General features: G+C 41.1%; 1 protein-coding gene and 1 long non-coding RNA gene across 2 annotated transcripts in view; one reads left to right on the plus strand and one right to left on the minus strand.

Moving 5' to 3' along the window:
• The first annotated feature begins 347 nt into the window (after nt 1–347).
• On the plus strand, nt 348–2566 carry LOC308437400. The gene is made up of 4 exons (XR_013975556.1): nt 348–483; nt 1822–1927; nt 2125–2193; nt 2378–2566. It is a non-coding gene; the product is annotated as an uncharacterized lncRNA (long non-coding RNA).
• Nucleotides 2567–3220: 654 nt separating this feature from the next.
• MCMDC2 (minichromosome maintenance domain containing 2) overlaps nt 3221–22592 on the minus strand; it is a gene marked incomplete at both ends in the record, with an annotated part of 28588 nt that continues 9216 nt past the window's right edge. The window contains 6 exons of the mRNA XM_080938625.1: nt 3221–3387; nt 5398–5507; nt 10100–10242; nt 15530–15706; nt 17032–17198; nt 20412–20617. Of these exons, the coding sequence (XP_080794751.1) occupies nt 3221–3387; nt 5398–5507; nt 10100–10242; nt 15530–15706; nt 17032–17198; nt 20412–20617 (970 nt within the window). The remainder of the gene's footprint in view (nt 3388–5397; nt 5508–10099; nt 10243–15529; nt 15707–17031; nt 17199–20411; nt 20618–22592) is intronic.

The following is a 22592-nucleotide window of genomic DNA, read 5'->3' on the forward strand; positions in this document are numbered from 1 at the left end:
GTTCGCAGGTGATGCACACATGGCTCGAATGTAGGCCAAACACCCATACTCACAAAATAAAATAAAATCTTAAAAAAAAAATTAAATGGAGTTGCTAATACCAACGGTTTTTAAACACTGAAGTTGGTGAGGCTGTAGAAAACCAAACAACCTTATGGACCAGGGCTGCGAGACTGTCCTATTTTAAGGCATTATTCATCACTTGCAAAGGTAATTAAAAGATCTGGCTGGAGTAGACTCACTAATTCCCACAACCTGCTCCCTCCGCCCCAAACAGAAACACAGAGCAGGAAGAGGCGGTGTGAAGGCGGGCACTCGGAAGAGGCTGGCCGGAAGGGGCGGGGCCTGCAGGAGCGCCCTAGGGTTGCGCACGCGGCCCCGCTTTCTTTCCCGACAGCGCCATGGAGCGTAAGGAGGTCCTGCTCCTTGGCGGGCATCGGAGGCCGGGGCGGCGGAACCCGGCGTGTCCTCGGACTCTTCCAGGTGCGAGTCCCGCGGACTACCTCCCCCGAGGGTGCGGAGCGGTGCGGGTTGGCGGCGCGTGTCCCACGCCGGGTACGGTGGGCCCCACGGCCTGCTGTGCACGGCGGGCCTCGTTCCGGCGCGCTCCGGCTTCGAAATGGTCTCCAGATTTTAAGCCAGTTCCTAGTTTTAAGGCCTGCGCCTCAGGACGCTTCGAAGTGCAGGGAGGAGCGGCCGCTTCTGGCGGCAGCTTTCTCCCCGGCCTGCACAGTGGCGGGAGTCCCTTTGTGTTCCCAAGGAAAGCCACCATGCAGCCTGTTTCAGGCTTCCTAAGTGGGCCATCAATTTTTCCGTAGTACGTTTTACAGAGGCGGAGAGTATTGTTTCTTAGATGATAGGACCGTCAGTTTTAGGCTTTTTTTCCCTCAAAGACTAATGTTTGATGTAAAGTATTGGCAGGACTGTAAAAGGATTTTTATTCCGGGATCACACTTGTAAGTACGATCTAAGAGACTTTGAAGTTGGAACAAAATTTCGAACGTCTTGAATTCCAGACAGGGTGGGGATGATTTCTCTGCCCGTGCCCGCACAAACCACACCAAGTGAACACGGTTCCAGGTGGAGAGGTTTAATAGAATGGGGAAGGGGTTTGGGTCAAGAGAAGAGAAAAAGAGGAGTTTCAGTCTTTTATAGGGGTTGTGACGTCACTTGCTCCCAGGTGGAGGTGTGATTTTGAACTGATGTCTTCTGGGAATGCTTTGGCTGTTTCCACGGCAATGGATGTGCCAGGTTCCTGTCACCTGTGGTTGGAGCCATCGCTGGGGGAAGGGGCTATCCTAACGCCGACACTGGCTAATATGAAAACGGTTAAGGATTTCTCAGAGTTCTGCAGGACTTGTGATCCAGGCCATGTCGTTTGCTGTTTTAATGTGCAGGTGATGGTCTGCAGAATTGTATATATTTCTCTTTGCACTGCAGGCCCGAGACGGATAAACAAAGACTTGGAACTCGACTCCTTGAAGTCGGCACTGCCCCAGTGAAGGGCATGGATAAAATGCTTTTTTTCTGTCTGTGATTAATGGGACAGGAACTCAAGCACTGCAGGAACCTGGAGGAATTAACCAGCCCAGGGCTGGTGGCACCGCCCACAAGGGTCTTCCCCCTCACCCAATCACTGATTGTGAAAAAGCTTACAGGCTTGGCTGCAGCCCTGTCTGAAGCAGGCATTTTCACACTTGGGGCAGCCTGCTCCAGTGGCTGACTGGCTTGTGTCAAGCTGACACAAGAGTACACAGCACACACTCATACGAGGTACTAAAATATGGAGGTAAAGTGAGTTCACAATATTTTAATTTTTAGGTGCAACAGAACCTGTCTCTTTTGAAGGTGCTTGAACAAATGTTTTCCAAAACTTGTCGTGGAAAGTGATTGAAACAAGCTACCAGGACTGCATCTGCCAGTAAAGGTATAAGCTGCATTACCGTTTCCTTGTGGTTTGGTTAACTGGCTGGTACAATGATGACTTAAGTGTTTGCCGTTTACCCAGCTGAGGGCTTCTTTGAAGAAAGAATCTTGAGACTGAGATGCCAGCAGTGTATAGGTGATGAAAATGACTAATGTGTGATGCTGTTGTTAAAACGGGCTCCTGTTTCTTGTCCCCAGCATGTAGGTAGCTGCAGTGCGTGTCCAGCTTTGGGAGCTGTAATGTTTACAAACCCTTCATTGCTTTGGGTAAGTTTGCTTGATCAGCCATGTCTCGATTGAATAATATTTGGTAACTCAGAGGAGACTGGAGCCGCTTGGCTTTTGTAGAACTTGAGGGTGGACACCTGGACCTAGGTTTTGATGGAAAAAAATGATTTTGGGCTTCTGACTTTTTTTTTTCTTTTTTTTTTTTTTTTGTTTGTGTGTGAAGGTGCAGCACACATTTTGGAATGTAAAATGAAGACTTGGTCAAGAAACTGAACAGAAGCAAATGGTGAAAATTAAAATTTAATTTGATATTGATAAATAAGTTATGTAGAAATGAACAGCTAATTGTAATTGCTGTGGGCAGTACTTTAAAATGTCATTCTCATAGTAAAATAAACTCATCTTTCATGAACTGCCGACTTCATTTACTTTTTGTCAACATGTCAACACAAGCAATCCTGAACTAGCGTGTCCAGCAGCTCCCAGCAGGGAAGAGAGTGGCAGGACAGTCTGTCCAGGATCATCACCTGACAACTCTAAAGCTGGATTTCCTCAAGTGAAGACTTTGCTAAATCCTTAAACAGTAGAATCCCTAAGTTTAGTAAGTAGCTTAAGAATTCAGCAACATTCTGATGACTTGGGCCTATGTAAGAGGTTGGGAAGTGGTTGCTTAACTGGTACAAAGCTCTGGATTTGATTCCCAGGATAGACATTTCTGACATTCCAGTTGTGTTGGCTTTTTAAAAAATAAGAATTGTTTTTACCCTAGAGACCTAGATTTAACCAGAACATGAAAAATCACAAAGCAAGTCTTAATTTGTATGTACTGCACCATTAACTTGCTGTTCAGAGCAATACCTAAAAATCGCAAGTGCCACATGGCCCTGTAGTAGAACCACCTCTTGACAGGAAGACTACTTGCCTTGTATTTAACAATTGTTGGTCTTAAATATGGATTATTTGCATATTTGTAATCATGAAGGGGGCATTCTGACAAAGTGAGGTGATACACATCTGAACCATTGCTCCAATCACGTATTTACCGAGGTTTACGGAGGCATAGTGCTTATTCATCACTAGTGAAGACCGCTGTCCCAGGTCCACATGTGCCAATGAACTGTTGGAGCTGCTGTTGGCACTGAGTCAAGTAGAGATCTCTTTTCTCTAAATATTCTTCGTTATACAGTTCAAATGGAAATAATGCATTGGGAGCAACACAAAATGCGGTGGCCCCTAAACAAAGAACAAAATATAAAGTGAGACTTTAAAAATGGAGGTACACTTCAACAGAATAAGGGTTTAAAAATTAACTACTGAATACTGACTTTGGTTTATTTTCAAGTTTTGTTTTTGGTAGCCCTTTATTTTGCTTCAACTTTACTGGCTTGGCTCTTCCTCTGAGTGCTGTGATTAAAGGTGGGGATTATCACGTGTAGCTGATTTAAATATATTTTAAATAGAAGATGATCTTCAGTATGTGTTACTCAGCCAGGTTTGAGATCCCTCTAAGGCCCATCCCTTAATGCTCTGAATCCTCACCTGATTGCTCTCCCCACACTCAGGACCAGGCTCACTGCACTATCATTAGTTCACTGGATTTCGCAAGTATTTTAGTATTTACATTGGAGAAGAACAATCCCTGGACCACACATCCTCTGCAGCTGCTGCTCCTGCCCCCTTTCCTGGCAATATCAGGAGTCTATGGGCTGTTTCCATGGTGACACTGTTAGTCCTCGTTTCTACTCTAGCTCCAGACAGCTCTGGTCATGGGCAGGCCAGACCTGGCTTAGCAGATGCAACCATAATCCTCAGCATGAGTCCAGTGTGCACTTGGGAAACTATTGGCTTGTGGAACATCATGTCTTTCTATGTTCTAGTTTTTGTTTCCTAAGTTTTTTCCTAACACATTTCTAAACTGGAATTCTTCAGACAGTCATGTAATTATATTTTAGGTGGCTTCATCCACTTGACTTAAAATGCCATCTCTGTTAGATAAAACTCTTAAGATTCAGATTTGTGTGTGTGTGTTATAGCCTGGTTAGCAATGATGTGGTCACCGTGGACCTTTCACTGTGGTGCCCTGTATCTGCTCTATCTCATCCTTCAGGTTGAATAGCCCTCACAGAAGTCTCCTTTATTCTTAATTTGCAAATCTTACTGTAATTCTCCAGAGCATTTATCTGTTGTATAAGTTCAGCTGACCTAGACATTTTTGTTATTAAATATTTGTCCTTTGTTTTCCCCCTTTGAACATTTTGAGCAACATCTTTTACCTTGTGAGTTTTGTTTCTCCATCTAATATTTTATGGACTTTTATTAGCAATTTATGATGTATATAAACATTTAAATTAAAGATTTATTTATTATATGTAAGTACACCAGCTGTTTTCAGACACACCAGAAGAGAGCATCAGATCTCATTACAGATGGCTGTGAGCCACCTTGTGGTTGCTGGGAATTGAACTCAGGACCTGTGGAAGAACAGTCAGGGCTCTAACCACTGAGCCATCTCTGCAGTCCCTGACTCCTATTATCTCACTTCTTGTTCTTTACAGTCATGTGGAGAAAGGCAGAGGGAGGGCAGTGTGGAGAGTGCAGTATCTGGTACTTAAAATCGGGTCAGATTTGATGATACAGCCTTAAGGAAAAAAGGACAAATAGTAGTATTTGTTGGAACCAGTTTTTAACAAGTTCAGGATGACAATCTTTTCTAGTAGTCATTTATCTCTAACCTATTTCATAAAATTTACAGTCTGTCTCCTTTGGAAAGGACACGACACAAATCTGTACATGATTACAAGCCCCTTGGGATCCTGAGTCCTTGGCTTGGTGTACCAGTGAAGGAACAGCTCAGTGGTCAGCACCCAGAGATCTAGGTACTTGGGAGGCTGAGGCTTGGCAACAAGTCAAGGGTGAGCCTAGGTCCTGCGCTGAGGCCTAGTTTCACAAATACTCCAAACAGGAATCATGCGCCAGTAGGTGTTTATTAACAGATGACACTGTCACCAGCACGGTGGCATATACCTGCAATCCTAGCGCTTAGACTGATTAGATTTTGAGTTCACAACCAGCCTGGGCTACATGGTGAAACTGTCTTGAACAAACAGTAAATGTGCAAATTCAAATAAGACGTATCCAGTAACAAAGATTAATTATTTTTCAAGTATTTAAATTTCAAGTATTTAAAATGAACCATTGAATAAGCTAAGAATATTTAGGAGCATTACTAACTTACTGCATTACCATATTTCAATGTGAGAGATATTTCAAACAATAAGGCTGCAATCAGTACATCTTCTCTGAGCACCTTAGTCCTTAAGCTCAGTCGAGCGTGGGCTTCAGATAAAGAAACTCTAAGGAAAAACAGGTTAGTAAAAATGTTACTGTACATATTTAAATAAAACGATATGTATGAGCCATGTGTTAAAGGTCTGCACACTTTTTAAGCTATTTCTTTCCCACTATCTAATAAATTGTGTCAGAAGAAGCAAATATCCTGACCTACAAAAAGGGGAGGGAACTAATACTTAGCACTCTGCAACACCTCCACGTTCTGCTCCAATAAACATGCAGAAGGGGAAACAAGCCCGACTAACTCTCTTCCGATATATGACACATATACATAGAGACCTTTGGTTCCTCTGACAACCCTATCTAATGTCCTCATGGATCTTACAATTCAAAATTCTTGATACATAAGCAAATTCTGTCCACAGCATCCTGAGCTCATTACATCATCCCCTCTGAACATAAGCTACCACTCAGTACTTGTCTGGGTAACTTACCTCCAAACATGTAAACTGTGTTTACCTGAAGTAGCTCAGCTTTCATCAGGCAGGTGTGACTGTTGGGCACTGGATTCAGGGGACTGAACTTGAGTCTGTAGACTTTATTGCCTGAGGGACTTCGGCATGAGAGTGTGTGTGTGTGTGTGTGTGTGTGTGTTTATAAAGGGAGGATAAACTCTAACCTGCAAACTATAAATCTGGGCTGAAATGACTGTCCACATGGTTTCCACCCACTGGTCCTGTTCTGTCAGCAGGAACTAGAGATCAAAATGTGACACCTCTTCAAATATTCAGTTATTTTCATAGTTGGCTCATGGCTTATTCCAATGTAAATATTTCTAGTATATAGAATGACAGGAGGGTGTGACTAAAAGGTTTAAGGCCCTGAGTTCCAGCCTAAGCTATGCACACATGCACGATGTCATAAAACATAATTTGCTTTTTTGTTTGTTTTTCAATCTCTATGTAGCCCTATCTATCTTGGAACTTGCTACCAGGTTGGCAGTGAACTCAGACATCCACCTGCCTTATGAAAACTGGGATTTTAGGTGTGTGCCACCATATCTGGTGAAACAAACTTTCCTTAAGATGTTTCCTTCTGACCTGCTTTGGTTGATCTTTACCATAGAGCACCGTGTGTCCCATTAAGCTGTCAGGGTGGAGGTAAGGCAGAGTCTCATTTTCCTCCTCTTACTACATGTTCTATTAGTACAACCTAAATCTCAAAATGATAAATCACTTTACATGTTTCTTCACATTAATCATGGACAGAACGAAAACTTAAGCTCTCAATAGGTGGCACCACCTCTTCCCACAGAGCCACACTTGCACTAGGAAGCTTGGGAACCTTGTTGGAGACTTTGCATTTATTCTATTAACCTTTCATAACCTAGATCAAGATCATAATTCAAATCTATGACTGTCTCTCAGTGAAACATTTGATTACTGCAGTTAGAATCCTGAAAAATATCCTTCATAAAGGGGAGATAAATGAATATTCTATAGAAGAGGAGAATTTCTCTGTAGTGAGTGTTCTTTTCTCTTGCTCATCCCTATAAACCTGTACCCAGTCTCAGAATTTGTCCATACAATTCACAAAGGTAGAGTTATCTTAAAATTAACTCTGCCTGATTGGGAGCCGTATAGTAGTCCCATCTAATGTGAGGTCACAGAAGTTTAAGTTCAGAGTATCTTACCACAGATAAAGGCACAAAAGGCAACGTGAAATAGTGGAACTTCCAAAGCTGATGCAGTGTAGTTTTGCCCGGGTATTATAAATATGACTTTATTCATAATTCTGATTAGTACTTAGAGATTTTCATTAAGGAGTTGATTTTTTATCTTGACTTCCCTTTTCCACTTTTTTTATTTAGTCATATAGTTGAGGAAAGTAATTAAACATACCTATCCCTGTAGACATATGAGGAGCATTCTACACACTAACTTGTTTACTGGATTATTTTACTGTTGATCTTAATACTTTGAGGTTGTATTTTAAAATATTAAGTGGAATAATGGGCTTTAGGTGAGGGAGTATAAACCATGATGGAGCCATACATAAAATCACATGCACGGCACAGTAACACTGAAGTGGCTGTTAAAATAGATAACTCTCTACTCTGTGTATATAACTCCATTTGGGAAAAAATGGGTCTATTATCAATACAAAATATATTTGTTTGCTTATGTATATGTTTAGCATACTGACTTAAATAAATAAGGGCTGGAGAGATGCCTCAGCGGTTAAGAGCACTGACTGCTCTTGCAGAGGTCCTGAGTTCAAATCCTAGCAACCATATGGCATACAAGAAGGCAAAACACTGTATATAAAAAATATTTTAAAATATATATTTTATATATTTAAATATAAATATTTTAAAAGATGGTCTAGTAAGTACTGATAAGGGGCTTATTCCACAAGCATGAGGACCTAACCTGTCCCCAGCACCCACATGAAAAAGCTGGGCGCAGCTGTGAGAGCCTGCAGTGCCACTGCTAAAGGCAGAAGGGAGGATCCCTTGAGTTTGCTCAACAGCTAGGCTAGTCCAGTAAGTGAGCTCCAAGTTCAGATGAGGTGGAGAGTCACTGAAGATACCTGACATCAACTACTAGCCTTCTTGCCCCTCACACATATGCACATTTATGCTGCCACAGATGTACACATACACATGCAAGAGCCAACACGTACACAGAAACATGCACACATTTCTATATCTAGGGAGATACTGCAGTGGGTAAAGTGCTTGTACAAACACAAACACCTGTGTTTAGTTCCCAGAACCAGGGGCTGGAGAGATGGCCCAGTGGTTAGAGCCCTGACTGCTCTCCCAGTGGTCCTGAGTTCAATTCCCAGCAACCACATGGTGGCTCACAACCATCTGTAATGGGATCTGATGCTCTCTTCTGGCGTGTCTGAAGACAGCTACAGTGTACTCATAAAATAAATTTAAAAAATTCCCAAAACCAATGTAAAAAGCTGGGTGCAAAAAGTGGTATATGACTGTAATTCTTTTTTTTTTTAACTTAGTATTTTTTTTCTTACAACTTTATTTAAAAAAGAGAGACACATGTACAGATTTTTAAAAGCATTTTGGAATAAAACTATATGAATATATTTTTGTCAGTACTTAATTCTTTTAGAGGTTTGATGCTATGCATTGAAATCTTACTAGTCACCATAAGCATAAAGCACATGTAGAACAGAACGTAACATGGAAACAGTCAGTTTTCTTGTTGTGTATAGATTAAACAATGATTTTTGAATACCAAAAAATTGCCACAAGGCTATATCCTTAGCTCTGGGATTATTAATGATTTAAGGTCCAGGTGTACCACACTCCGAGAAGGTGCTATACACTTATTTTTTTTCTAAGAAGGACTGAAGCTTTCACTTATTGGCCATGATTATAATTCTAAACAGTAGAAAGTCAGAGACAAGCACATCCCAGGGCATCCCTGGCACAGTTCAGTGAGCTACAGGCCAGGGAAAGATCGAGTCTCAAAGGCAAGGTTTGTTGGTGTATCTGGAATGACAGCTGAGGCCGATCCCAGGCTTCTACATGAAACAATGTATAAATGAAGGTATTTGGTGTTATTTATTTACTTTGAGATCAGGCACAGGCAAGTCTTGAGCTTACTCTTAACCAGGAAGACCTTGAACTTCTGATACTCTGGCCTCCACTCTGTTTTTGTTTTGTCTTTTGTTTGTTTTTGAGAAGATGTTTCTCTGTGTAGCTTTGGCTGTCCTGGAATTGACTCTGTAGACCAGGCTGGCCTTGAACTCCTCAGTGTGCACCACCCCAGCTGCTACCCACTTTATGCGGGATTGAGGATTGAACTGACAAATGTGTGCATGCTCAGCAAAGACTATTAACAGAGCTGCATCTTCACCTGTGCTGATATTTGAATTGGTAATTTCTGGAAGTAGTCTTTTAAACTTAACAGTGTGATTACCTCTGGGGACAAGGGCAAGAAAACACACTGTTAGGAAGATGCATTACTCATTTTAGATTCTGTGAATCTAATTTCTTTTATAACATTAGCTGTTCATTATTTACTTCCTAAAAGAGTAACTGCATTTATTGATGTGTTTTATTTAAAGTATAAGAAAAAAAGGGCTGGGCATATGTCTTACCGGTAGAGTGCTGGCCTTGCATACATAAGTCTTGTGTTCAATTTTTGACACTACACTAAATGCATAAATGAAAAAGAACTTCAAGGAACAATGTAGTGTTTCTATTGGGAGGAAGAGGAGGGCAGTTCAAAGGGAGGGAATGGAGGTAGATTAGATCTAAACACAATCTGCACATATGAATAATAAATTACTTAATAGGAAAGTTTCTTTAGGCCCAACTACTACATACTTGGAACACAAACAACCACATTAAAAAGCAATCGTTTGCATTGAAATCTTTGCGCTTTTCTCAGGCATGTCTCATACAGAAGATCCAATAAAAATAATTTAGGGAAAAGAATTACTAGTGGTCTGAATGACTTAAAAATATAACAAAGGAAGTCATTAAGTCATCTTAAACTTTTCTGAAACAAAGTAAATAATCAACCAACCATAAGTCAAACAGAAAAATATTAAAAACAAGTTAATTAAATTCATATCTAAAAGTCAATTTTGACATTATAATCCTGAGTTGAATACCTACAAATATTTTAGTGCAGACGCTGACAGCTTTGATCCATGTATAGAATCTGTTCTGATCCTGCGACTCGCTAGATAATAGCCATGAATCATTCTTTCTGCCTCCAAGCTGAATTCCATATTCAAACTCTTTGCAAATGCCAGTAGCTAAGTTAAAAATATAAAAAATTAAAAGATTTAATTTTATTATGGATTCATTATAATTTCAAAGTGTGCTGGCATCTGACTTTTAAAAGTTTCCATATTTTTTGCATCAAACTTAAGTAAATATCTGGGCCATTTACAAGTCACTGAGCATTTTAAGTCATTGCCTTTGGCTCGTAACACAAGTATGAAAGTTTGCCTAGAATAGCCTCTCTAACTGCAGAGTGTACTATGCACCGAATTGAACTACTAGATGATTTTGTGCTTCCAGTGGGGGAAAGGCTCACTTCTCCCAGAAGCCATTTCTCTGTCTTGGGTTTGTTGAGACAGGGTTTTATATGTAGTCCTAGCTGTCCTGGAACTTATTCTGTAGAATAGGTTATCCTTGAACTCACAAGAGATCTGCCTGTCTCTGCCTCCCAAACTCCAGGATTAAAGGCATGTACCACCACCACTTGGCATATCTTACCATTTCTTAATGCCCAACTAATTCTTATATCTTCCTTAAATTTTTCTTGCAATCTTAAAAAAAAAAGATTTATTTGTTTTATTTATATGAGTACACTGTAGCTGTCTTCAGACACACCAGAAGAGGGCATCAGATTTCATTACAGATGGTTGTGATCTACCATGTGGTTGCTGAAAATTAAACTCAGGACCTCTGGAAGAGCAGTCAGTGCTTTTAACTGCTGAGCCATCTCTCCAGCCCAAATGCCTGTAATCTTAGCACTTGAAAATTAGAGACTTCCAGCCCAAGGCCAGACCCACAGTTTCATCAGGACTGGCGGCCTGCCCACAGGTTGCTGGGCACCTGGAAGAGCCACAGTAGGGCTCTCACTCCTGAGCCCAGGGGTGAGTCCACATTCCCTCTCCACTGACTATCCCAGGAGAGGCCCCACTGAACTCTCAGGGTGCAGGTAGCAGTGCTGCCTGGGAGGGGGCACTGCTGGCACGAGGACAGAGCTGGCCCAGTTGCATCAGGACTGGGCACTGCCATTGGAACTCACAGCCTACACAGACAGCCGAACACCTAGGGCCCAAAGACCCACAGGAGACACAAACTCCATATGGAGACAAGATCACCTGGCATCACCAATAACAAGATGGCAAAAGGCAAGTGCAGGGACCTAAGAAACAGAAACCAAGACAACCTCACAGTTCTCCCACCACAGCAAATAGTGGATATCCTAACTCACCAGAAAAACAAGATTTAGATTTAAACTCATACTTCATGATGATGATGGAGATCCCAAGAAGCGCATTAATAACACACTTAAAGAAGTACAAGAAAGCCAGGAGAACACACGAAAACAGGTTAAAGCCCTTAAACAGGAAACACACACACACACACACACACAAACCCACAAAAATCACTTAAAAGCTACAGGAAAGCACAAACAAACAGGTGAAGGAATTGAAAACAGAAACAATGAAGAAATCGCAAAAGGAGACAACCCAAAACTTGGAAAACCTAGGAAAGACACTGGGAGTCACAAATGTAAGCATCACCAACAGAATACAAGAGATGGAGGAGAGAATCTCAGGAGCATTAGATACCATAGAAACCATTGACACGATAGTGATAAAAAAATGCAAAAATCTTCTAACCCCAAACATCCAGGAAATTCAGGAAACAATGAGAAGACCAAACCTAAGGATAATAGGTGTAGAAGAGAGTAAAGACTCCCAACTAAAAGGACCAGTAAATATCTTCAACAAAATTATACAAGAAAACTTCCCTAACCTAAAGAAAGAGATGACCACAAATATACAAGAAGCCTACAGAACCCCAAATAGATTGAACCAGAAAAGAAATTCTTCCCAACACATAATAGTCAAAACAACAAATATTCAAAACAAAGGAAGAATACTAAAAGCAGCAAGGGAAAAAGGACAGGTAACATATAAAGGCAGACCGATAAGAATTACACCAGACTTCTCAACAGAGACTATGAAAGCTAGACGATCCTGGACTGATGTCATACAGACCCTATGAGAACACAAATGCCAACCCAGTTACTATATCCAGCAAGACTCTCAATTACCATAGATGGAAAAAACCAAGATATTCCAGGAAAAAAGCAAATTTACACAATATCTGTCCACAAATCCAGCCCTCCAAAAAGATAATAGATGGAAAACTCCACCACAAAGAGGGAAACTTCACCTTAGGAAAAGCAAGAAATTAATCTTGCAACAAACCACAAACATAATTCTACCTCTAACAACAAAAATAGCAGGAAACAGCAATGGCTATTCCTTAATATCAAAGGGTTCAATTCCCCAATAAAAAGACATAGACTATCAATCTGAATATGTCAATAGGATCCAACATTTTGCTGCATACAGGAAACTCACCCCAGCAACAAAGACAGGCACTACCTCAGAGTAAAAGGTTGTGAATAAACTTTCCAAGCAAACAGTCCCAAGAAACAAGCTAGAGTAGCCATCCTAATATCTAATAAAATAGATTTTCAACCAAAAATCATCAAAAAAAAAAAAAAGGACATCAAAGGAAAAATCTGTCAAGATGAACTCGAAATCCTGAATGAACATCTATGCTCCAAATACAAGGGCACCCACATTCATAAAAGAAACTCTACTAAAGCTCAAAGCATACATTGCACCGAACACAATAATAGTGATCATGGAAGCAGAAACTGGACAGAGACACAGTGAAACTAACAGAAGTTATGAACCAAATGGATTTAACAGACATCTATAGAATATTTCATCCTAAAACAAAAGAATGTACTTTCTCAGTACCTCACAGCACCCTCTCAGAAATTGACCATATAGTTAGTCACAAAAAGGCCTCAACAGATACAAGAAGATCGAAATAATCCCATGCATGCTATCAGATCACCATGAAGTAAGGCTGGTCTTCAAATAACAACAGAACCAACAAAAAGCCCACATAGACGTGGAAGCTTAACAATGCTCTACTCAATGATAGCTTGGTCAAAGAAGAAATAAAGAAAGAAATCAAAGACTTTTTAGAATTTAATGAAAATTAAGGCACAACATACCCAAACTTATGGGATGCAATGAAAGCAGTACTAAGAGGAAAACTCATAGCTCTGAGTGTTTCCAAAAACAAATTGTAGACAGCATACACTAACAGCTTGACAGCACACCTGAAAGGAGTAGACGGCAGGAAATAATCAGAGCTGAAATCAACCATGTAGAAACAAAAAGAACTACTCAAAGAATCAGCAAAACCAAGAGCTAGTTCTTTGAGAAAATCAACAAGATCAATAAACCCTTAGCAAGACTAACTAGAGGGTACAGAGAGCGTATCCAACTTAACAAAATCAGAAATGAAAGGGAAGACGTAACAACACAAACTGGAAATTCAAGAAATCAGATCCTACTACAAAAGCCTATACTCAACTAAACTGGAAAATCTAGAGGAAATGGACAATTTTCTAAACAGACACCAGGTACCGAAGTTTAATCAGGTAAACCATCTAGACATCCCCATAATACCTAAAGAAAGCCTTACCAAAAAAATCCCAGGACCAGATGGTTTTAGTGCAGAATCCTATCAGACCTTCATAGAAGACCTAATACCAATACTCTCCAAACTATTCCACAAAATAGATACAGAGGGAATACTAACCAACTCATTTTTCTGAGCCACAATTACGTTCATTCCTAAACCAGACAAAGACCCTACAAAGAAAGAGACCTTTAGACCAATTTCCCTCATGAACATTGATGCAAAAATACTCAATAAAATCCTTGCAAACCAAATCCAAGAACATATCAAAACAATCATTCACCATGATCAAGTAGGCTTCATCCCAGGGATGCAAGGATGGTTCAATATACAGAAATCCATCAATGTCATCCACTATATAAGTAAACTCAAAGAAGAAGAAAAAAAAAAAACACACACACAATCATTTCTTTAGATGCTGAGAAAGCATTTGACAAAATTCAACACCCCTTCATGTTAAAAGTCTTTGAAACATCAGGAATTCAAGGCTCATACTTAAACATAGTAAAAAATCATTATTCAATATATAGGTAACCCAGTCATAAAAGAACACTCATGGTATGTACTCATTTATAAGAGAATAGTAGCCCAAAAAGCTCAGAATACCTAAGAAACAATCCACAGAACTTAGAAAGCTCAAAGAGAAGTATGGCCAGAAGGTGGATGCCTCAGTCCTTCTTAAAAGGGAAAACAACGCATTCATGGGAGGAAATAAAGTGACAAATAGAGGAGCAGGGATTGGAGAAAAGATCATTCAGAAACTGCCTCACCTGAGGATCCATCCCATATGCAGCCACTAAACCCAAGCACTATTGCTGATGCCAAGTAGTGCTTACTGGCAGGAGCCAGACATGGATGTCTCCTCAAAAGCTCTGCCAGAGCCACACTGATACAGAGGAAGATGCTTGCAGCTAACCATCAGACTAAACTTGAGGACCCCAATGAAGGAGCTAGAGAAAGGACTGAAGGAGCTGAAAGGGTCTGCAACCCCATGGGAAGAACTAAATGATCAACTAACCAAACCCACCACAGCTCCCAGGGACTAAAACACCAACCAATGAGTTCACATGGCTCCAGGTGCATATGCAGCAGATGATAGCATTCTCTTGTATCAGTAGGAGGAGAAGCGTATGGTCCAGCGAAGGCTTATTATCCCAGAGTAGAAGTATGCCAAGGCACTGAGGTGGGAGAGGGAGGTTGGGAGAGGGACCTCCAAGGAAGCAATGGGAGGGGGAGTGGGGATGGGATTGGGAGAAGGGATAACATATGAAGTGTAAATGCAGAGAATTTCCAATTTTAAAAAGTGGAAGGAAAAAAAAAAAGAAAGAAAGAAGCATAAGGATCAAGACTATTCTTGGCCACCATAGTGAGTTTAAAGCCAAAACAAATGAACAAAAAATGAACTAGATAAAATTCTAGAAGAAGAAGAGGAGGAGAAGGAGAGAAGAAGAAAAAGAAGGAGAAGAAGAAGAATGCTAAAATAAACTTGTATTAAGCTGCGCAATGGGCTGGTGAGGTGACTCAGTGAGGAAAGGCACTTGTTGCCCGGCCTGACAGCCCGAATTTGATCCTCATAAGCCACAGGAGGAGGCAACTGCATTCTACAAAGTCATTTTATGACCTTTATGTGTCCTGGGGCACACTTGTGCCCAAACACATTAAAAATACATGCGTGCATGTGTGCACACACATACACCACACAAATAAATAAGTAACCAATTGTAAAGATAAAAAATAAACAATTGAGAACAAGTAGACATTCTGAGTAAGCATTTTATTTAACTTTACCTTTTCAAAATCTTCAGTTGTGAACTGCTTAGAAGCTAAATAAAGCAGCCCCTTGGGGTCCACAGCCTTCTTTAAAGTGTGATGCACAGCAGGAAGAAGTGGGTGGCAAGGAGACTCACTGCAGTTAACCAGCAATCCAAACGCCTCTGCAAGGTTGGCTGGGATCAAGCTGCAGTCCTACATCAAACACAAAGGTTGGGCAAACAGCTAACTAACTGGAAATAGATACAAATTGATTATTATTTAACTATCTAGTGATTAGTGATATTTCAGTATTAACCACAGTTCAATTTCTGGGGAAAATGTCACACTTGTGGAAAGCAACATTTTAAGAAAGTTCTTATTGAGTATTTATTATTTATTAGAGTGTTCCAGAGCTCTGGAGATGAATCAGTCAGTGAAATTACGAGGAGGAAGTGCTGAATTCTATCTTCCAGAGCAAACACAGAAAGGCTTAGTGCCACACAGGTGCCTGTAATCTCAGTGGTGGGGAGGTGTAAACAGAAAGATCCTTTGAACAACAATACCAACCAACCAGAGCGCCTAGGGACTAAACCACCATCCAAAGAGTATACACACGGACCGACCCATGGCTCCAGCTGCATATGCAGCAGAGGATGGCCTCGTTGGGCATCAATGGGAAGGGAAGCCCGTGGTCCTGCCAAGGCTCATTTCCCCAGTGTAGGGGAATGTCAGGGTGGGGAGGCAGGAGGCGGTGGGTGAATGGGGCACCCTCATAGAAGCTGGGGGCATAGGATAGGGGATTTATGGAAGGGAAACTGGGAAAGGGGAAAACATTTGAAATGTAAATAAAATAAATCCAACTAAAAGAGGAAGAAAGGAAGGAAGGAAGGAAGGAGGGAAGATCTCTTGAGCTTGCTGAGTTTCAGAGAGAGACTCTGTCTCAAAAACCAAGGTGGATTGCAATTGAGAAAGACACCCACATCAACCATAAACACACACACACACACACACACAGAAACAACTTCTCAACTTTGAAACAAATTCCTGTTGACTGGACATCTGACTTGCATGAGTGAACATTTAGGGGTGGGATATAGCTCAAACAAAACAATGGGACCATTATTCAGTGATGTCTGGTGAAGTACGTACACGCATCAGCAGCAAAGACATTGGAAGACAGTGCTGGATATGAAGTGCTTGTCTGCTCTCAGCACGCAGCATGGTGGCCAGTTCTAGCTATTATAATGAGTTACAACCCCACCTTGGTTACACAGTGAAACCCTACCTAACAGGCGAGGAAGACATAAGGAAGAGGCAGGAACCGGAGAAGAGTGTGAAAACAGACTAACAGCTTTCTGAGAAACATTTAAAACCATTTTTTTTTTTTTGAGACAAGGTTTCATGTAGCCCACGATGGCCTCAAACTCACAAGATAGCTGAAGATGACCTTGGATTCTAATCCTGCTTCCATGTCTCAAGCACTAGGATTACAGGTGGCTTAAACAGTATTCTAACAGTAAAGTAGCCAGAGCCCTTACCATCTGACCAATCAGAGTACTGCTTTTCTGCACATTCCTCCTTGAAGATGAATCCATATCAAGAAAAGACCAAAAGCTGCACTGAATGGGGAAAGTCATTTGCTGATCGAAATCATCCCCGAACTTCTTTCCTGGAATGAACACTGTGATGTTTCTGCTCTCCAACACTGCATCACAAGATATGGTCCATGTGTTAGACAAGGACTTAGATGCTGTACATCTGAACAGTTTTATTGCCAGTTTTTCAAGATTTTGTTATTCTAGTGATATCCTACAAGTCTACAAATTGATAAATATTACCATATGAAATTCTACTAAATCAGATAGTGAAGACACAAATAAATTTGATTGATTTACAAGGTTCCACTAAAATCAGAGCAACTACCATAAAAAACAATGTTAGTAAGAAGGCTCTATGAACGTCTGTGTACGTGCTATTTGTCTGAGGGTCACCAGTCCAGAGCACAAGCTGGACTGGGGTGGGCATCTGCAGGAGCAGGCAGAGGACTAGGACACTCACAGACCAGGTTTTCATTAGCCAGGCTGTCCTCAAACTCACCACATAGCACTGAGGATAATCTGGAACTTTCTTTAACGTTAAAGGCTTTATTCATAATATTTGAAGATGAGAAAATGGCCTGTTGCATGTCCGCTTAGCAGGCTGACAGTCAGCTATGGAACACCATTTATTGTTCCTTATGCAACATCACAGCCTGTGCTGAGCATCAGTAGCCATGATCTTTCAGTCTGGAACTTTCTGATCCTTTCCTCCACCTCTCACGTGCTGGGATTATAGTTAGTCCCATGCATCGTGTATGTGGTCATGGGATAGACCCCAGGGCTTTGTGTACGGTAGACTCACACTATCATTCAAGCCATGTCCCCAACTCAGAAATGTCCCTATGTGCTTAAAAAAAGTGACAGAGAGTAGTCCATTAATAAGGGAATGGCAGAAAACAAAGCCTGTGGAAGAAGGTATTTCAGTCCGGCATGTTCAAAACCGAAGCTGTCAAAGCCCTGCCCCACCTAAAACCCAAACAAAAGTACTATCCTCCTCGCACGTTTATTTTTCCTTCACACTTTATAACACTCAGTGTATCGATTTACCCTTATTCCAAGGATTCCTAAGTGGATTCAAAATAACCTGTTAGTTCATTTGACAGTCTCTGGTGTTCACGCGTGTTATTCACGCGTGGTGTTCATGCGTGTTAGTCCGTGGTACTAAAGGTCACTCCATCATGGCAGGGAGGACATGGCAGCAGAGGTGCCACCACCACGCAGGGTGGTGCTCCTTAATTTACCCTCTCTGGAATGACTTCCAGACATACTCAGAAGTGTGCTTTATCAATCTCTTACCTGTGTCTCAGCCCACTGACATGGAGAGTTATGATAACTACTGACTTATACTTCTCTTTCCCTGGATTGTGAATCCTCAACCTCATAGAAATCGTCCGAGCAGTTTTCACAAGAATTGCACTATTTGCTACCCCCTCTAACAACACACAAGAATCCAGAGGTTCCACATTCGCAACAATTCTTTAAAATTCTTTTTGCCATTCTAGTAGTTCTACTTAGTGGAGCCCAATGGAAATAAAAAAGGAAAAATACTTCTGTTGAAAATGCATTGGTGTGAGGGTATCAGATATCCCGAACTGAAGTTACAGACAGTTGAGAGCCACCATGGGGGTGGTGGTAACTGAACTCAGGACCTCTGGAAGAGCAGCCAGTGCTCTAACCACTGAACCACTGTTCCAGCCCCTATACTTTGTTTTCTTCAAACATTACAAATAAGATGTAATAGGAGTGATGTAGAAAAAACATATCCCTTATGCATTACAATTGGTTTTTTCTCTCTTGAAATGGTTCAACGGTCAAACAAAAAGTGATCCCGCAATTCCACTATTAGATACATTCAAAGGAGCGAAGTCTAGACTCAAACAAGTATTTGTACACCACTACTGAGGTGGTTTGAGAGAGATTGGTCCCCATAGGCCCTTACGTCTGAATACTGGTCCCAAGTTGGTAGACTTGTTTGAGAATGACTAAGGGCATGACCTTGTTGGGGGTCTGTCACCAATGGCAGGCTTCAAGGATTCAGAAAGCCCACAGCATTCCAGTCAGCTCTCTCTTCCTGGTGCTTGAGGATCAGATGGAAGCTCTCAGTCACGGCTCCAGCACCATAGCTGCCTGCTGCCATGCTCCCACTACGGACGGCCATGAACTCAAACCTCTGGGACCATACGCCACAAATTAAATTGTTCTGTTCTAAGTTACCTTGGTCGTGGTGTTTTATCGCAGCAATTAAAAAGTAACTAAGGTAAATACACATAACAGATTATTCACAATTAGCAAGAAGTAGAAACAAGATATCTGTCAATGTAATAGAATAGTTCTCAGCATTAAAATGAACAACATTCTATTCATAGACAACTTCATAAAGACAGAAAATGGGATAAATATTACCAAGAGGCTAATGTCAGGGGGAAATAGGGAATTAGCATTTAATGAAAATAGAGTTTATGTTGCATGGAAATTAAGAAAACATGCTTCCTTCTTTGCCTGGGACTCGGCTTAGCTCCCAGCTTAGCTCCAAGATCAGCTGCAGCTGGCCCCACTTCTGACTCTCTTCCTCCTGGCTTAGCTCCACCAACAGCCAGCTACTGCCTTTCCCAGCTTAGCTCAGGATCATGCTCAACCAACCCCCAACCTGGAAAGCATGGAGCTACTGTCCACACTCCACCAGCCCCCTCTCAGCTTCTCTCTTTCTTTGCCTACCTTTGCTCTGTGGAAAAAATATTCAGATAGGTTTATTAATTTAAATCCTGTCAGCACAGTTGCCGGGTGCAGAATCTCCTCTCCTAACCTTGGCTAGTCTATATAAGCCAGCCTCCAGCAACCCCCTTGGTTAACCGCTGGTGGCAGAGACCACTGGTTCTAATTTCCCCAAGATCCTATAAGACTGCTGCTAAAAGATCTGACAAAATCCTACACTGATTCATAATAAAACTGTTGGCAGACTAGAAATAGAAGAAAATCTCTTCATTGTGGGTATTAAGATTAAAACAACAACAATTCCACAGCTAGCATTAATTACAATTAACCTGAAGATTTGGAACAAGTATTCTCCTCATAGTGCTAAGTCTTCAATAATACAATAAGACAAAAAGGAACAAAATTGGCTCAAAATACAGTCATGTATTAGAACCCGGAGTAAAGGCTAAAACAGTGCACTTGCAAATTAAGTTATAACTTGATTTCTAAAGCTGCACTGAGAGCTGTCATCCGAGCCCCGTGCAGCACTGTCTCAGCTGTTAGATGACTCCTCAGTACTGGCAAGAAGAGGCTGAGCATGTGGGATGGTTTGAGAAAGGACCGTTTACCTGACTGAAGCTGTTCGAGTTTATCTTTCTTATGTGATGTCAGGTCTCCTATAAAGCAGATGCCGCCCTTAGCAAGCAAAGCACCGCCAGCTTGAACGCTCACTGCTCCAGTTCCATATTTATTTCTGGACACAGTCGGGAAAACTTCAGTACAGACAGGAGGATGGATACCACGGGAGACAAGAGTCATGCTAAAATTCAAAAGTCTAGGGAAAATAAATTATTCAGATATTTAATAATGGCATCACTACATGTTAACATGTTTGAATTTAATTTGACCAATGTCTATCAAGATCTACATATATGAAACCTAGTATTTTATTGAACAACTGACAGCATAGGCAGAGTTAGAGAATTTACGATGGAATAATTCTAAAATAATTTCTGGAGAACACCACAAGGGGAATTATTATTTCCTTTTAGAAAGGAATCGGAGAAAGCCACAGGAAGGCAACATTTAAGCTGGATCACTGTTTTGTTTGCTTTCTGAGACATGGTTTGTCTGTGTGCTCTTGGTTGTCCCGGCGCTCTCTGTAGACCTGGCTGACACCGGATCCTGCCTCTGCCTCCTGAGCGCTGGGGCTAAAGGTGTGCCACCGCCCAGTGGGTCACTGTCTTCTTGGATTACTTTCTTTATATATTCCACATTCGTTTATTAGGTTTGTCAATGCCCTATCTTGACTTCTCCTGCTGTTTCCATATCATGACAACTTTTGCTACATCTTCTTTTTGCTTTTAATATTATTAAAATTAACTGCATCAGTTTCTTTAATTCTCAAATTCAAATTATGATAAAGAACCATGACTTTAGTGTGGTGAGTCTGAGATACCCTCCGAGCACTCGTGTTTTGGGGGTCGGTTAGATTATGGGCAAAGTGCATGGATCCTGGTGGTTCCTACCTGATCGATTGAGGGATTCACAACACAACAGGAGATTTAGGAGTTAGAACCGCTTAAGTACGTGGGTCACCACAGACATTCTCTGGGCAACATACTGTCTCTCCCTCTGCTTCCTGGCTATCAAAGATGCGCTGTTTGTCTCTGCCTGGCCTTCTGCCTCAGAGGGGGCCTATACAACAGACCATGTAAATGATGGACTACAACTGTGAGCATTGAATACTCACCACAGCAATGAAAACTGCCTGATATGCCCATCTTTAAATCCTTACCACAAAAATTATAACTTTCTGTTGCAAACATGTCTGATGACTAGATACATACAGACATGGAATGTAAAAGGGACCCAGGTAGTGTCCTTTACATGTAGATAGGAAAATGCCAGAAGTGTGTTCAGTGTATGCATCAAAATAAGACCTAAACATTAGCTGAGGGGTAAGCAACACAGAGGACACTTCAAAAGGAACTTTCTAGCCTGAAGTGAACAGTGGTTCTTAGCTATGGATCATATTAAAATCATATAGGGAGTTTTCATTTTCTTTCTAATAAATTCTAATGCCCATTTCTACTCCTCAACTACTTAAAATAGCATTTTTGGAGGTTGTATATAACTTTTTTAAAGTATCTAATTTTTGAGACAAGGTCTTACTAGGCTGCCTTGCCAGATTTCAAGACTGAATAATGAGGACTGTGTACTATTGGCTAAGTATAGACAAACATTCTCAACAGAAAGTAACATTCAGATACGGTCACAGTCTAGTTTAATTTCAAACTCGGTTCGAGGAAACGAGGAAGTGAAATGTTATAACAGATGATGTGGAAACTGCATGGGAGAAACATCAACTTTCACTACATGACACCACACACCAACACTAACTCGAGGGCCATGCGGACAGCTAACCACTCAGTGGGCAAGGACACTTGCTCAGCAGCTTGGGTTCAATCCCTGGAATACACATAAAGGTACAAAGAGAGGATCAACACCACCAAACTGCCATCTGACCCCATGTATGCTTTAGGGCATTTGCACTCCCCAACAACACGGACTGAATACACAGAAAAGACTCAACAAAAAGCCAAAATGCATTTCTAGAAGAAAACTAAAGAATTTTCACGACTTTCCAGTAGGCAAAATTTTCTTAATTAGAACCCAGAAAACATGAAATATAAGAGAAAATAAACTGGAAACGGAAATCCTCTAAATTGAAGTGTTTGCCCATCACCGACAAATTTCAGGAAACTCATAAAAGCTTTCAGATAAGAAATCTCAGTCTGTTCACGACA

This window comes from Micromys minutus, assembly GCF_963924665.1.
Source record: "Micromys minutus genome assembly, chromosome: 26".
In the NCBI taxonomy this organism is placed as follows: Eukaryota; Metazoa; Chordata; class Mammalia; order Rodentia; family Muridae; genus Micromys; species Micromys minutus.